Source organism: Acomys russatus, chromosome 27, assembly GCF_903995435.1.
Source record: "Acomys russatus chromosome 27, mAcoRus1.1, whole genome shotgun sequence".
Taxonomy (NCBI): domain Eukaryota; kingdom Metazoa; phylum Chordata; class Mammalia; order Rodentia; family Muridae; genus Acomys; species Acomys russatus.
Window position 1 is genome coordinate 12,373,726 of NC_067163.1, and position 16,141 is coordinate 12,389,866.

Consider the following 16,141-nt stretch of genomic DNA (forward strand, 5'->3'; position numbering starts at 1 on the left):
TGAGCAATCGCTCCAGCACTGTGTGTGTGTGTGTGTGTGTGTGTGTGTGTGTGTGTGTGTGTGATTTTATGTGTGGTTATGTATCTGCCTATGCATGGGCACAGATGTCACAACTCATACATGGAGGTTAAAGGATAGAGTGGTTTTGATGTGTCCTATGTCTCCCAATCTTTCCAGCTGTAAATAGGTGGCGCCTCCTCCTGTCTATTCTTCTTCTGTTTTATCCTCAGGGAGCTCCTCCTGGTTTGTTCTCTCCTGTTGCCTTTATACTTGAAGGATTCCTACTGTTTGGAAGCTTTATTAAGGGGAGCAAAGATGACCTGAGTAGAAGCATTATGGGTGGCAGTAAGGGTTACAGACCGCTGATCCTCATCCTAACTGCAGCAGGTATATTCTGGTAGGGAGAGGTTGAGGCAGGGCCTCACTATGGAGCCGGGCTACCCTGCATCTCTATGTAGACTAGTCTGACTGCAAACTCAGATCCTCCTGCTTCTGCCTCCTGAGTGCTGGATGCTGGGATTAAAGCTGTGCTCCACCATGCTATGCTGAAGCAGCCGTGCTTTTCATGCATCCTTCTATATCCACCGCAGGGTGTGTGGTGCTTTCCAAGAGGCGAAGTTCTGGGTTTTGTTTTGACAAATTTTGAACTGTGTTCTTGTTAATCACTTTACTTAGGAAATTAGAAATAGCAAAGAGTATTTGGTTTTTCCATTTTTGTCCTCAGGTTTTAAAAACTTTCAACAAGCAAGTGACCCATGTTATCTTCAAAGACGGATATCAGAGCACCTGGGACAAAGCCCAGAAGACGGGAGTAAAGCTGGTTTCTGTCCTCTGGGTTGAAAAGTAAGTAGTTGCCATGAAGATTGTGACAACACTATGCATTGTTAGCCCCTGTTGCTGTTAACAAAGTGCCATCAATAGACTTGTATTGTAGGAGCTCATTTTCTCACAACTCTGGAAGCTGAATATGTCAGGTGCCTGCGGGTTATTTCATATGAGACATCTTGACCTGTACGTGGCCATCTTCTTCCTTTGTTCTCCTGGCATTCCCTCTGTTTTTATTTTTGTCCTCATTTCCTCTTAAAAGGTCATCATCAGTCGTGTTGGGTTAGGGCCTTCATCGATGACTTCTTTAAATATCCTGTCTCTAAATGCAGTCACTCTGAGGTTTTGGTAGTTAGGGATACAAGTTTGTGGATTTCGAGGACACAATCCAGCCATAAAAGGGGAACTGATGTGGAAGTTGGTGCTGGTAGGTCAGGCACACAGTGTGGGGACTCCTGTGGGGTAAAGTAGAACTGTGTGGGGAGCCGGATGACGTCTCTGCCAGACTAGAGAGGTTGTGATGTAGCAGTAACAACTGACTGGTTCAGGATTTAAAACAGACACGCGAGCATGGGCTTGCTGCGGAAGGCTGTTGTTCACTGCGGGACCTAGGTGGGAAACTGAACTCTAACTTGATGGAAGCAGCCTTGGCAGTTGTAAGTCCAGGCCTCTGCCATATCTGTTCCATGTCTGCTATAAATAGGGCTTCCAGTACTTCCTGCTTGAGTTGATGATTTGTTCAAATAGCTTACAGGATTTTTTTTCTTTCTTTCTTTTTTTTCTTTTTTAAAGGATTTATCTAGTTTATGTTTGAGTGCTCTATCTGCATGTACACCTGCAGGCCAGAAGAGGGCATCAGATCCCAGTATAGATGGTTGTGAGCCACCATGTGGTTGCTGGGATTGAATCCAGGTCCTCTAGAAGAGCAGACAGTGCTCTTGACTACGGAGCTATCTTTCCAGTCCCTGTAGCTCACAGTATTCAAGGAAGAGCTCTCCTCACCTTCCTCACCCAGCTTCAGTTTCCCGCCCCCACATGGTAGCTCAAAACTCTGCAGAATGCCAGGTTCCGGGGAGTCCAATGGCCTCTTCCTACCCTCTGCGGGTAACCTACAATACCCATACACTTAAAATACGTCCGTGTAATAATTATACAGTTTGAAAAAGTTATTTGTAAAAAGTGGGACAGATCTCTATGTACAAACAGGTTAAGATTGCTTTAGTACATATTTAAAGGTCTATATGTATTGTTAAAATGTAAAATCTAGTTTTATGTGGACATAAACAGGAATGCATAAGGGTATTTCTGTGCTTTGATAAGTTTAGTAAGTGGCATAAGAGATAAAGAGAATTGTAGATCTTTGCGATGGCTCAGCCTATAAAGACACTGGGCACCAAGCCTGATGATCTGAGTTTCATTCCCAGAACCTACATGGTGGTACAAGAGCACAGACCCCTGCCAATTGTCCTCTGACTTGCATATATGCACATTGGAATAAGTATACTTACACAGCTTTCCCTCTCCTACTCACACACAGAAATAAATAAATATTAATAAAATTGAAAAAAGGGTAAGGGTAATTGAGGGTCTGAATATAAACCCATAATATTAGCCAATTTTCAACAATGGCTCCAAAAACATCAATCTGTTAAAAGGGATTAAGGCACATTTGGGGGCATCTGCCTTTCACAGTCAGCTGACTCCAGGTGAAAGGTAAAGATGCATGACCCGGCAGTTGCTGGGGTTATTTTAATCCAGGGAATTCCCTTTTTTCCACTTTAGCCAGCTGGCACCAGCTGCTTTTTGTTTTGTTTTTAGTGGTTTCGTTTTTGTTGTTTTTCCAGACAGGGATCTTTATATAGCCCTGTCTGTCCTGGAACTCTCACTGTAGACCAGGCTAGCCTTGAATTCACAGAAATCCACCTGCCTCTGCCTGCAAAGAGCTGGGATTAAAGGCATGCCACTCTTAGACTTTGATCGCCAGAGTCTATTCCTGGAAGCCCGATTGAGAGCCAGAGTCCAGAGTCGATGCAAAAGCAAAGGAATTTATTAAGCTGATGCGTCAGGGTCCACCATACTCCAGGGAGATGGAAATACCCTGTTCTGTAATGGCGGAGGGTTTAAACACCCTTACAGACGCAGAATTTAGTACAAACATGATTGGTTAGTTGACCTTTAAAATGATTGGTTACTAGGTATTTTATCCCTGAGGGGGCAAGACCTCAGCTTGGGACATGACATGCTGTCAGGTGCTCGGGACAGGTATGAGGATGTGGTTTTTTTTTTTTTTTTTTGGTTTTTCGAGACAGGGTTTCTCTGTGTAGCCTTGGCCATCCTAGACTCATTTTGTAGACCAGGCTGGCTTCGAACTCACAGCGATCCGCCTGCCTCTGCCTCCCAAGTGCTGGGATTAAAGGCGTGCGCCACCACGCCCGGCCGAGGATGTGGTTTTTATTCATACTTTTCTTTACACTGTTCTGAATACAACAGCTCTGAGGCCATCTTGGTTGAAAAAACGCTTTTCTATCTCTTCACCACCTGGCTTAGCTGCTTTTTACCTCTGCTGGGTGAAGCAGAAAAACTTATTTGGACATTGAGTAAATCTGTTTTCTGCTTTTAATTTATCTCTTTTAATTGCTCTGTCAGCTGGCTCTGTGAGGTGGGGGAGGGGTAGAGGCAAGAGGGTCAGAGTTCTAGGTTGTCTTATGCTCCCCGGGAAGAGTTTGAGGCAGCCTGGGCTAAAGGAGACTCTTAGACAAAAGTGGTTTGTAATAGGTGGGCAGCACGTAGTGTATACCTGACCTGATGTGACACTTTCATTTCATTCCCCTTTTCCAGTCAGAATCACCATGACATTACCTCTGTGCACATCACTGTTGTGTGCATATATGCCTTTCTGCACGTTTAAATGCCAGAAATGGAGTTTTTAGCTCAAAATGGTTAGCACAATTGTATTTTGTGGTAGATGCTGCCAAATTTTCCTGCAAAGAATGCTTTAATTTCTACTCTTTCGAGTAATATAAAAAGGTAGGTCTTATAACTTAAAAGTACTATTTCTATACTCATGTTTCCTAATTTTAAATGAACTGAGATGACTGTTGTGCTAATCATCGGTCTGGCTTCTCTTTTAACTGCCCAGAGCCCCTCATTGGTTTTTCTTTGGCAGTGATCATGTTTGTGTGGCCTTGAGATTCTTGTTGTGTGGGCTCTGTTGGACACAAGGCTTCAGACTGCAATAGTCTCCAGTGGAAATGCCCTTTCCTTTAGACAACAGAAAATTTTATATCCGAGAAAACAAACAATGAGGACAGAGTAATTAAAAAGCAACCTGGCTCTCGTCTTTTGGGTTTTCTGAAGAAAGCTGATAACAAGTTAACATTTTGAAACATTCACCAACCTAAAAAACATTGAAATGCACCCATTAGCTGTTGTCAACCTGTTTGAGGAAGCTCTAAGGCTGCTGCAGAGCCAGGACCTAGGTTTGTGGAGGAGTAATCTTTAAGGAAGTCAGCGTGGATGATGGTCCAAGGAAGGGAGGCCATGAGAAGCCTGCAGCGCCACTCATCTCTCCAGAGCAGTGCCCTACAGAAGTGCTGACGAACAAGTACACTGCTGTGAGACTTCTTCCCTGGCTTCTCTCACAAAGCAAGTACATCCTCTGGTTTACGCTGACCATCCTCTTAGAAGAGGGGGCTGGGCTCTGGTGTTGGGTCCACAGAAGGTAGGAAAGCAATTTGATGTCTAATGTGGCATGAGGAAAGATGGCGCTGGCAAACTTCCAGTGACTTAGCAATAGACACTATGCTGTTTCCCCAAGCACCCTTCCGTTGCTTAATTACATAATTGTAATAATTGCATATCCTTTTTTAGCACCTCACTCAGTTACTCTGCTCCAATAGGATTCCTTTTTTTTTTTTTTTTTTTAACTTTTATTGCTTGTCTATGATTTACACGTCATCTACTGCAATCCCACTCATCTCCCCATCCCCTCATGTCTGCCGTCTGTTCTTGCAACCTCCCCCCAGTAAAGTAAAACAACAACAACAAAAATCTTGTCAGGGAACCTGTAACATATCATGCAGTGTAGCTTTTTGTCCACACATGTTTACTTTGAAATGTTTATTGTGACAATTCATGGGTCTGGTTTGAGGCCTACACCATCAATACCAGATCTGGGACTGCTCTTGGATATCCTGTTGTTGCCGTGTGTCATGGAGATTCTTAAGCTTTGGATCTGCAGTGGCCCCTTCATGTGTTCCAGCAGATCATACGTGGGGTAGATGTTGGGGTGAGGCCGACTCAGAGCCCTGGATCAGGGCCTGGAAGAAGCTGAGTTAGTCAGCCTGCCAGCTCTCCTGCTCCCTTGTCCTCAGGCTTGGCTCACCTGCTCCCATGTCCTCAGGGCCAGCTCTCCTGCTCCAGTTCAACTTGCCAGTTTGTTGCTGGCCATTAAGGCCTGGATGGCCTCCCACCCCTGTGGGGACTGGATCTTGTGGGCCAGCAAGTGAGTGGAGGCCCTTCAAAGTCTTCGTCGAGCCGCTTGCAGAAACCAATGATGCTGCCCCAGCTCAGCTCCTCGTACAGGGGATCTGTGTCTCTGTTGATTCGCTCCTCCAGAGTCTCGGCTCCAATCTGTCACGGGCCCCCATTATAGGTTATTCTTGGCTTTGTTAAACACATCACAAGATACAAATCCATTTCATCTGAGGGTACAGATTTTGAGCATCCTGGGCACTTAAATCCTCCAAACAAGTGTGGGGAGAGGTGGGCTGGGAGCAAGAGGCCCCCTGCCTGCTGGCTGGCCGATCCTAATTTCTAACACCTCCCTCCAACAGGATTCTAAGAGTATATATTGTCCTGTGTCTTGCAACCTTTCGGGCTCTGGAGCCAGCCTGGTGAAAGATGGAGCCTGGTGTGCTGCCGCTCAGCTTTGTTCTGACCCTCACTGGGTTCAACCTGAGTTCAGTGCCTAAGACTCAGGTACCAGTTCAGATGCACTTGTGTTTTCTCTGCTTAGAGACCCTCAAACACTCCTTCCTGTGTTCTTCCTTGTGTCCCATGGGAATACCTTCTGGGACCATGTATGTGTTAGCCAGCTGAGTTTTCAGATGTGCCTGCCCTTCCCTGTTCAACCTCCTCAGTACCTAATGCGCAATGTCTGCATTGGAGAATAAGACATCACTGCTTAGGTGACTCATTGACTGGTTAAGGGGAGTAAAGGGCAACAGTTTGGTGGGAGCGAAAGAGTAGCAGGGCTGGCCCAGGCGAGGAAGTGGGAAGTGACAGTGGTCTCTTGGGGAGAAACTTTCCTGGTGGGAAGGAAGCAGCTGGGCTCTGAAGTGGTTGTAGCCAGGTGCTTGCCAGGGCTGCCTTGAAGCATTCTTCTCCTTGGCCACTAGATGGGGTACTAATGTTATCATTTTGCACTTCTGAAGCACAGTAGAAGTCTAATAGCATTTTCTGTTAACATTTTGATGGAGTGCCAGGTAAATGTGAGGCTTTTTGTTGTTAGTAGAGTTTGTTTTATTATTATTATTTTTTGTTTGTTTGTTTTGTTCTTCGAGACAGGGTTTCTCCATGTAACCTTGGCCATCCTGGACTCACTTTGTAGACCAGGCTGGCTTTGAACTCACAGCGATCCGCCTGCCTCTGCCTCCCGAGTGCTGGGATTAAAGGCGTGCGCCACCACACCCGGCTCTTGTTTTATTATTTTTAATTATATGTCTGTGTGGGTATATGCACATGAATTATTGTGGGAGGCCAGAGGCATCAGATCTCCTTGGAGTTGGTGTTAGAGCTGGTTGTGACATGTCTGACATACATTCTGGGAATTGAACTCCAGTCCTCTGGAAAAGACATTACATGCCCTTAACTGCTGATTCATCCCTCTAGCCCTTGTTTTTGCTTTTGAGACAATGTCTCACTTTGTGATCCATCTCTCTAGCTCTTGTTTTTGCTGTTGAGACAATGTCTCACTTTGTAGCCCAGGTGGCGTGGAACTCAGTATATAGATCATGCTGACCTGGAACTCAGAGATCCTCTTGCCACGTGCTGAGATTAAAAGTGTGTATAACTATGCCTACCTCAGTGTGCACTTCATCCCTTTACACCCGTGTGAACATGCATTGCCTAAATTTATGTTACTAGCATCATGTTTCACTTCATGTGGGAACTACCTGAATTCCCGACCCGGGCTTTTGCATCCTGTCACTCTGGTCAGTTATTGAGAGGCTCATTCTAACATGGACAGAATGTGTCTTCTATAACCACCCTGGTCAGGCATACATGTGGCTGGTATGAATCAGGGCTTTCCCTGTACCATGAGCTATAAATGATGTTTAGTGGTTTTATAAACATGGGCAGATGGTCTGTGAGCTAAAGCCCTTTTATAAACCAGAAGGAAGGTGGTAATGCTGACACAGCAGAGCTGATGCGGCCATCCCTCGTTAGCTGACCCTGTGCTCAGGGTGCCTGGGATATTGTGTATGTGGTTATCGGATCTGCAGGTTCAGTTGCTCTCCTGTTCACATGAGCCCCCGTGGTCTCCCTTCTTTGGCTCCTCAGTATAACAAACTGGGAAGAACTACTAGGTTCAACTCATAACTGGGCTAGAAAAGAGGCACAAGAGACGTTTCCCTCCCGCTTCTCTTTCACTGTTCTTACATGATTTTCTTGTTTGTTTGTTTGTTTCTCCCTTTCCTTTCCCACCTTCTCTCATTTCACCGTGTAAGTGTAGCTCAGGCTGGCCTTCAGCTTGCAGCTGCCTCCCCCGTGCTGAGGTCATTGCCTGAGTCAGTACACCCAGCTCTTCTGGTAAGACCGTTCAGACACCATGGACTTCTGTAGGCTTAAATGATGGGTTTGTTCCTTAAAAGTATTGCTTAAACCAAGTGTGGTGGCTCATGTCTGTAACACTAGCATCTAGGAGGCTAAGACAGGAGGATCACTGGCCAGATTAGGCTTTGTAACTGGTCTAAATAGCCTGGGGTATATTGGGATACCATGTCTCAAATGTACTCATTTGGCTTTACAGATTAGTGTGTTATGTCATAATCACCAAACTCAAAATATAGGGGTTTTATTACCCACCCACCCCCAGAATACCACCTGCTCCTTTGTAGTCAGCTCCCTTCTCCCCACTTCTCACCCCAGAGCAGCCTCTGATCTGGAGGCTGTAGCCAGAAGTTAGTTGTGGGATTTCAGGCAGATGGGCTACCTTGTACTGCTTGGCTTCCTTCGCTCAATGTGATATTTTAGAAATTTCTCCATGTTTTATGCAGCAGTAGTTTAATTTGTTTAGCCAAGTAGTATCTATTGCATGTACATACCATGGAGCATTTGCCAGTGGTAGAAATTTGAACAGTTTTCCATTTTTGGTTACTATGAATGAAGTTGTTATGGAGATTTGTGTTTGTGCCTTTCTGTGTTTTCATTTCTTGTGGTTTATTACCCAAACACGGTGGCCTCATGGTTTTCTGTTCCTACAGCAGTGCGAGTGCTTTTGTTCCATGTCTTTAGCCACACTTGGGATTTGTCCATCGTTTGAATTTAGCTATTAAGAGTGGATATGTAGCAGTCTCTCATAAGTTCTAATTTACATTCCATACGATTTTCTCAGTTAAAAGTATACAGTTCACTGCTTTTAAACATAGTCAAAGAGTTATGCAGTCATCTCCACAGTTTTAAAGTATTTTATATTTTGAATCGAAGCCTGTACCCATTAGCTATCACTCCCCATGCCTAAAGCCTCAGCAACTGCTAATGCCTTTATAGTTTCAATTTCTGGGTGTTTTATAGAAATGTACCACATGGTACAGCAATGCCTGAGGTTGCAAAGGCCGTCATGTTGTAGCTTTCATTTGCTTACTTTTTCTGACACCTCTCTCTCTCTCTCTCTCTCACACACACACACACACACACACACACACACACACACGTGCGCACACACTCTCTGTGTGTAAGGAAAAGACTGAAACGTTACAGGACTTGGGGTGTAGCTTAGTTTTGTTACCTTTGCTGGATAGAGATGCCCTGACCAAAGCAACTCAGGGAGAAAAGGTTTGCTGGGCTCTTTGTTCCAAGTTATAGTCCATCACGGCAGTCAGGTTGCAGCAGCAGGGGCATGAGAGGTTCCATTATGGCCACAGTGAGGAGCAGAAAGCTGTGATGCACATGTGCTGGTGCTCAGCCTGCCTTCTCCATTTTATGAGTCCATGATCCATTGCTCAGGGAATGGTCTCATCCATAACCAAGGTGGGGCTTCCCTTATCCTCTAATGCACCCAAGATAAGTTGTCAAGAACATTCCCGGAGGCTAGCCTTAATCTACATAGTCCCTTATTGATGTGCACAGAGGCCTGCCTCTCCTTGATCACCTGTGGACATTATCTAGTGTTTAAGATTTGTTTATTTTTATTTACATGTATGAGTACCTGCATATATGTATGTGTACCACAGGCATGGCTTGACCACATGCATGTAGTGACCACAAAGGGCAGAAGAGGGCATCAGATCCCCTGAACCATAATTAACTGATGGTTGTGAGTAACCATGTGACAAATCCAGTTCCTCTCCAAGAACAGCAATGCTTTTCACTGCTGAGCCATCTCTCCAGCCACAAGAAATTTGTTTTTAGCCGGGCGTGGTGGCGCACGCCTTTAATCCCAGCACTCGGGAGGCAGAGGCAGGCGGATCGCTGTGAGTTCAAAGCCAGCCTGGTCTACAAAGTGAGTCCAGGATGGCCAAGGCTACACAGAGAAACCCAAAAAAAAAAAAAAAAAAAAAAGAAATTTGTTTTTAACTAGTCCCCCCAGGGTGCCCTGATCCCACAAATACATATAGATTCTTTGCATACAAATGTTCTTTCTTTTAGACCAGTATACATGATAAAATTAAGCCATTGGTTTGTGCTTACAGTCCTGTTAGGAAGCAGGTAGTTGGATCTTGAGCCTACCATGAATACAGTTCCTGTCATGGAGAGCTTTCCCTTCCCTGAGTGCTGCCTGCCATCCCTATGTCCAAAACTTTTGGGTTCCAGTTGTTTCACATGGACCCAAGACCTCCACCCTGTATTAGGGGAGTGGCTGTGTCTAGGCACCCATGTCCAGACCTGTTCCTCTGTTCTTCTGTCTCTGCCCTGCCCTCACACCTCAGACTGGGGAGAACCTGGAGTCCTTGACTTCTGCACCTCTGCTAGGCCTGGGTTTCCCCCACCCCCCACCCCTATGCCCAGTTTTCCAGGCAGCTCTTATCTACTTCTTGTTTTTGCTCATGTCTCTTGTTTTCTTTCACTGTTATTTTACTGTGATTTTGGGAACAAGAGAAAATCATGCCCTTCCTCTGTTGTTAAGGCTTTGAAGTTTTCCAAACCTACTTTATTTGGGGTTCTTTAATCCTTATATCTCCCTTCCAACCCACCTGCCCTAGATAGGAGAGAAAGGAAGTGAATGGGAACAGGAGAAGTAGACCTTTTTAGACTCAGTCCCTTGGAGCAATTCCGCTCTTCATCATCAGGATCCCAGCAGTTAACCGCAAACCAGCAATTTAGCAAAGGTGACTGCATCTGCAGCAGCTGGAATCTGGAGCAGCAGCCAGAACCAGGCACCTCAAAGCTTTCCCTGGAGCATTTCTCTCTAGGAGCATGTTGAAGCAGAGCAGTGAACAGCCAGATGATAGTAGTGATGCCAAAACCAAAAAGCCAAGCCTCTGGTTTGGGGCTCATATCCTCTCAGAGTCTGTACTAGGGTGTTTATCAGTTGTTACAGACCTGCTCTCCCTGCCCCGCCCAGAAGCAGCTCCTCTTCTAGTGGGCAAACACCAATAGTGTCCTCTCACAAGTTTGTTTCTAGGGGACAAACACCCCACATCCCCACACAATTCTGTTTCAGATCCCACACTTGGGATCAAAACAAAAGCATGTTTATATCCACTACATATCCCCCTTTCTATTAAAAAAATAAACTGTATACAATAAGAATAATTATGAGAATTATCAGGTAAAAGTTACATGTACAAGGTCCAGTCCATTTGTGTTTGACAATCTTGGAGAAAGTATTCCTCTGTCTATCCTATCCTACTGAGTCCTATCCTAGTGTCCAAGTTTTCCTAAATCACTTTCTTAATGTAACTTATATTTATCAACCTAAAAACATGTTTTAGACGCTAACAATGAAAGTTTAATTGTAGTAATTCTATGACTATCTAGTCTTCAACCCCATCAGAGACTTAAGGAAATACTACCTAATATGTAGGAAGTGCAGGCAAGCAGCTTCCAAAAGTATAAAAATTACAGAGATAGTTGACTGCCAGGACAGACAGAGTCACCAAAGGGTTTTCTGTATCACTGGGGCATCCAATCTTCAGCCTACCAGCCCAGAATATCTGATAGAGTTTTTGTTTTTTGTTTTTTGTTTTTTTGGTTTTTTTGGTTTTTCGAGACAGGGTTTCTCTGTGTAGCCTTGGCCATCCTGGACTCGCTTTGTAGACCAGTCTGGCCTCGAACTCACAGCAATCCGCCTGCCTCTGCCTCCCAAGTGCTGGGATTAAAGGCGTGCGCCACCACGCCCTGCTCTGATAGAGTTTTATGTGAAGCAGGAATTTTGAAGGACTGGCCCACTTAGTCTCTGCAAAATTGGACAGTCAGTTTCCCAGTGTGACGCTTGTTCACAGTTTGGACAGATAATGAAGCTGTGACGGTGTGGTAGGTATAAAGATACTAGTTACTAAGGCTAGCAGTGGAAGGAAAATAGGCTGGGGATTAAGGACAGGCATGAGACTTGGATCAAACGAAGGAAAATAATGGGTGAAAAGAGCCGGGCGTGGTGGCACACGCCTTTAATCCCAGCACTCGGGAGGCAGAGGCAGGCGGATCGCTGTGAGTTCGAGGCCAGCCTGGTCTACAAAGTGAGTCCAGGATGGCCAAGGCTACGCAGAGAAACCCTGTCTCGAAAAACCAAAATAATAATAATAATAATAATAATAATAATAATAATAATAATAATAAGTGAAAATAGATGGAAAGGAGAATCCTGGATGTTGCAGGATATTTGATCCCGTTGTGAACCCCAAGACTGTAAACTATAAACACCTGTCTTTTGTTTGGTGTAGTTCAGCCCTAACACACACCTTTAATCCAAGAATTTTTTGTTTACTGTAAACAGGTGATTAGGGCATGGCTCAGTCAGCCCTAGCACACACCTTTAATCCAAGAGCTTTCTGTACACAGAATTAAATAAAGTTAATCCTAGGTCAAGAAGTGGAGCAAGAAACCAGCTGACAGGGATTAAAGAGTAGAAGAGACTTTGAGTTGAGAGGTATTAAAGACAGTGTGGATAAGAAGAGGCTTTTTGGCCATTTTGAGATTTCAGCTAGCAAGCTCTTTGGCTTTTCCTCCTCAGCTGTCAGCTGAGCTAGCAAGCTTTTGCCTTTGGGCTTTTTAGGTTTTCCTCTAGGATGTAAGCTAAGTAGGAAGGTCAGCTGGGTGCTTTCTCTGCCTTTCCGAGCTAGCAGGTTTTCACCCCAGCATCTGGCCTCCAAGTCTTTATTAGTAATATAGAACATTTGGGATTTTCATTTTTAAAAACAATACCTGGATACTGTTAGGATCCATAGCATAGAGATTATTACAGCTACAGAAAGTTAACCTTAGTAAAAAGAGGAGGAGATGGAGAATGGATGAGGTAGGAATGAAAGGAGAGACTCGGCTGTGTATAGAATGATTGTAAGCGAGCAATACCAAAATCAAAGCACGGCCGATAAGACATAGTCATGCAGCCTGGAGAGCTGGCTCCGAGGTTAAGAGCACTGGCTGTTCTCATAGGGCACCTGCTTTAGTTTCCAGCACCCACAAGGCAGCTCACACTGTCTCACGCCCTCTTCTGGTCTCTACCAATACAAAGCAAACAGATGGTGTGTAGAAAAACATGCAGACAAAAGTCTTGTAGCCATAAAATAAATGTAACTATAAAAAAATAAGATATTTATGCAAGACTGAAAATTGAAAACGAAGACAAATTGAAGATAGTGTTAAAATTATCATTATATCCATTGATATTTCTTCCTTGGTGTGGTGGATTTGGAGTTCTCTCCCCTCCCTGTGATGGCCGAGGTGGCAGACTGCTGATGAGAGACATGACATGCAGTTTTTGTTCTAGGTCAAGCTTCAAATCAGATTTGTGGGTGTGCAGTGTCCTAGAAGCCCAAAAAGATTACCTTTGGGGTTGGGTTTCTGCTCTTTTGCCAGTAGGTGTCACACCTTCCTTGTGTCTTCCCAGCCCTCTGGACGGAATGTTTCTGTTGGGAAATTTCACTGTCATTGTTCCACATGTGCTGGATGGTGATACTGTCTCCCTGGGTTAGTGCAAAATACTGGAGTGACCACACCTGTGCTGTTGATGCTGGGTTGGCTGGACATACTCCTCTAACCTGGGCTCTGGCTGCTTCTGTTCCTGTCTGTGTCCATGGTGGTCTCCTTGTTTTAGAGTAGGCAAGTAATTTCTTGGTTCTGAACTGGAGAGAAATTTTTCATGTTCTTGGTCACCTGCGGGCTTTGGAGGATACTTCCTTCTTTGGGTATTGCTTCTAGGGCGCCCATGGATAATGTCACCTTTGGGCTTGCTCTGATGTGTGAAACATCAGCCACTGTCTCCACAGCTTGTTGGTCCTGAGTCCATCAGCCTGGGTATGTATTTAACCCCTTGTTGTGTCTCAGAAGCCTGCCTTTCTCTGTCTAGCTGGATGGTTCCTGCATCAGCAGTGTAGGTAATGAAGGTGGGTAGGGAGCGCTGATTTTGTTTTGGCAGTGCTTGGCATTGAACGCACTGTGTCACACTTGCTTTATGAACACCCTAACACTTCTCAGTCACTTGGGGTATCCTTGAAATGCCTCCTCTGCCAAGTGCTTGGATTATAGGCATGCAGTAGTGTGCCTGACTCTCTTTTACTTCTGCACTGGATGGAGAAGACCATGTAAAAAGACTTTGGAAAATCTAATTTATACTGACTTGTATTTGGCTGTGTGTGTGTGTGTGTGTGTGTGTGTGTGTGTGTGTAGTGTGTAAAACATTAACTTTGAGCCTGCTTCTGACGTGTAACACAGTTCTCATGATGTGTATATAGTAAGGACAGCTATTCACTGGACAACTTTGACTTGGTTCTACAGATGCAGGATGGCTGGAGCACGTGTCGATGAATCTTTGTTCCCTGCAGTGAATACTAATGAAAATTTAATTAGAAGAAAAGTAAGTATGTAGTTTCCGTGCAGACGGGGGTGATTGTGAATGTGTGCACCCCTGCCTTTTCTTCCTCGCTTAATAGTGTAGTTTTGATCACATTCATTTCATTTTATGTTGCACACTGTAAGTGGGCCTGTCCTGTATATACTCACAGTTGGTCAGTTCTTAGGGAGCATGATACATGTGAGATGTGCATTTACTTCTTGAGCTCACAAACATAAAAGTGGAATTGTTAGCTCATTGTGCAGATAGTCTTAGACTTGGTGCTTCTGTCAGTAGTGTTCCAGAGCACCTCTTTCTTGCCCAATGCTGTTGTATTATCTTTAAACTTTTCTAGGCTGATGCACAAATAGTGAGCACCTGTATCGTATATTGACCCGTGTCTAAAGTCTTCATTTTTCTTCCTTTTTCCAAATGCATTTGCAAGTTAAACATGACTTGAGAAACATTATTTTACGTGCTTGAAGGGCAATTTCTGATTTCTCCCTCTCACTCTGCCCTAGCCTGACTGACCATGGCTTGCTGCTCAGGAAACAGTTTAAACACATCATCCTGTTATCTGCCCCTTCTGTCTGGATCATGCTCCCATCAAGTGCATTCACCAGGCTCACCGTTCTGCTTTCCTGCAGCTCTGTGTAGATGTCTCATTACCCATCAGCCCTTGCTAACGCCCCTATAGCAGTCATGGGTCTTTTTGTATGTGGCTGCTGCCCTGGTTCTGTCAGTTTTACTCTGCGACCTGAGTTCCAAGGTGCTGTGTGAATTTGTAAGCATTGCTATTTTGAGGTTCCATGAGTCCTTTTTTTTTCCCCCTTAAAGCACCGAACCCCAGTACTAAGGTCACAGAGTGGAAGCTCTCTTTGCTTTCCACATACCCATGCACTCTGCCTCATGGGAAGAGTGCCCCAGGCAAACCGCTAATCCTAACAGAACAATGTGGACAAGCTGCGCAAACCATGTAGTGTGAGCCTGGTGCACTTAGCTCCCCAGCACGTACTGGTAGAACCTAGTTATTTCCTAAGGCTGTTCTCTGTCACTCCTCGCTTTGGTGCAAACTTATATGCCAAGGAACGTACCCACAATGTCCGCAGCCTACCTGACCCAGTGGGGGGCTGCAAGGGCCAGAAGCAGCACAGGACAATGAGACTACGATTCATTTCTTTAGGAACTGGAATCGGTGCTTCGGTGTTACTGTGTCCGTAGGGGGAAGCTGATGTGAGAGTAGCAGAGGGCCAAGGCTGCTGCTGAGAACTTTCTTGGCTGCTGAAATAGCTCAGAAAATGATTATTACATAGTATACACCCTTTGACTTCAGCTTCAAATTCTGTACTGTTTGTAAAAATAATGTCTCAGAAATAAATACTGCCAGCTCACATACAGTACAGTAAGCAGCTTATTAGGAAGTTCTTCTAATTTCAATATCATTAAAGTTGCCAAAATTGTATGGAAAGAGCTTTTTTTCTCCTGTTTTAAGAACAGTCATCAGTCACAGGGCCTGGAGAGATGGCTCAGCAGTCAAGATCACTTCTTGCAGAAGACCTTGCTGAGTTCTCTTCTCAGCTTCTCAACCATCCCTAACTCTAGTTACAGCGACTCTGACACCCTCTTTTGTCCTCTGTGGGCCCCAGGCATGCATGTGGTATACATGCACAAATGCAGGTCAACATTTATCCACATGAAAACAAGTAAATCTTTTAAAGTAAACAATAAAGGCCGGGTGGTGGTGACACATGCCTTTAATCCCAGCATTCGGGAGACAGAGGCAGGCGGATCGCTGTGAGTTCGAGGCCAGCCTGGTCTACAAAGTTAGTCCAGGACAGCCAAGGCTATGCAGAGAAACCCTGTCTGGAAAAACCAAATAAATAAATACATAAATAACATAGTACACTATCATTGATGTTTATGTCCTTTTTACCTAGCACAAGTGTATGCAGCCCAAAGATTTTATTCCTAAAACACCAGAAAATGACAAAAGACTTCAGAAGAAATTTGAGAAAATGGCTGAAGAGCTACGAAAGCAAAAGACATTTCTAGGTAAGCCAAATCACACCTGCCTGACAGTTGCAGCAGCTTTAAGGGAGGAAG

General features: G+C 44.7%; 1 protein-coding gene across 1 annotated transcript in view; it reads left to right on the top strand.

The window, feature by feature from the left end:
- Mcph1 (microcephalin 1) overlaps positions 1 to 16,141 on the top strand; it is an 85,901-nt gene that overhangs the window by 6,610 nt on the left and 63,150 nt on the right. The window contains exons 3-5 of the mRNA XM_051169452.1: positions 725 to 843; positions 13,984 to 14,062; positions 15,976 to 16,090. Coding sequence (XP_051025409.1) covers positions 725 to 843; positions 13,984 to 14,062; positions 15,976 to 16,090 — 313 coding nt within the window. The remainder of the gene's footprint in view (positions 1 to 724; positions 844 to 13,983; positions 14,063 to 15,975; positions 16,091 to 16,141) is intronic.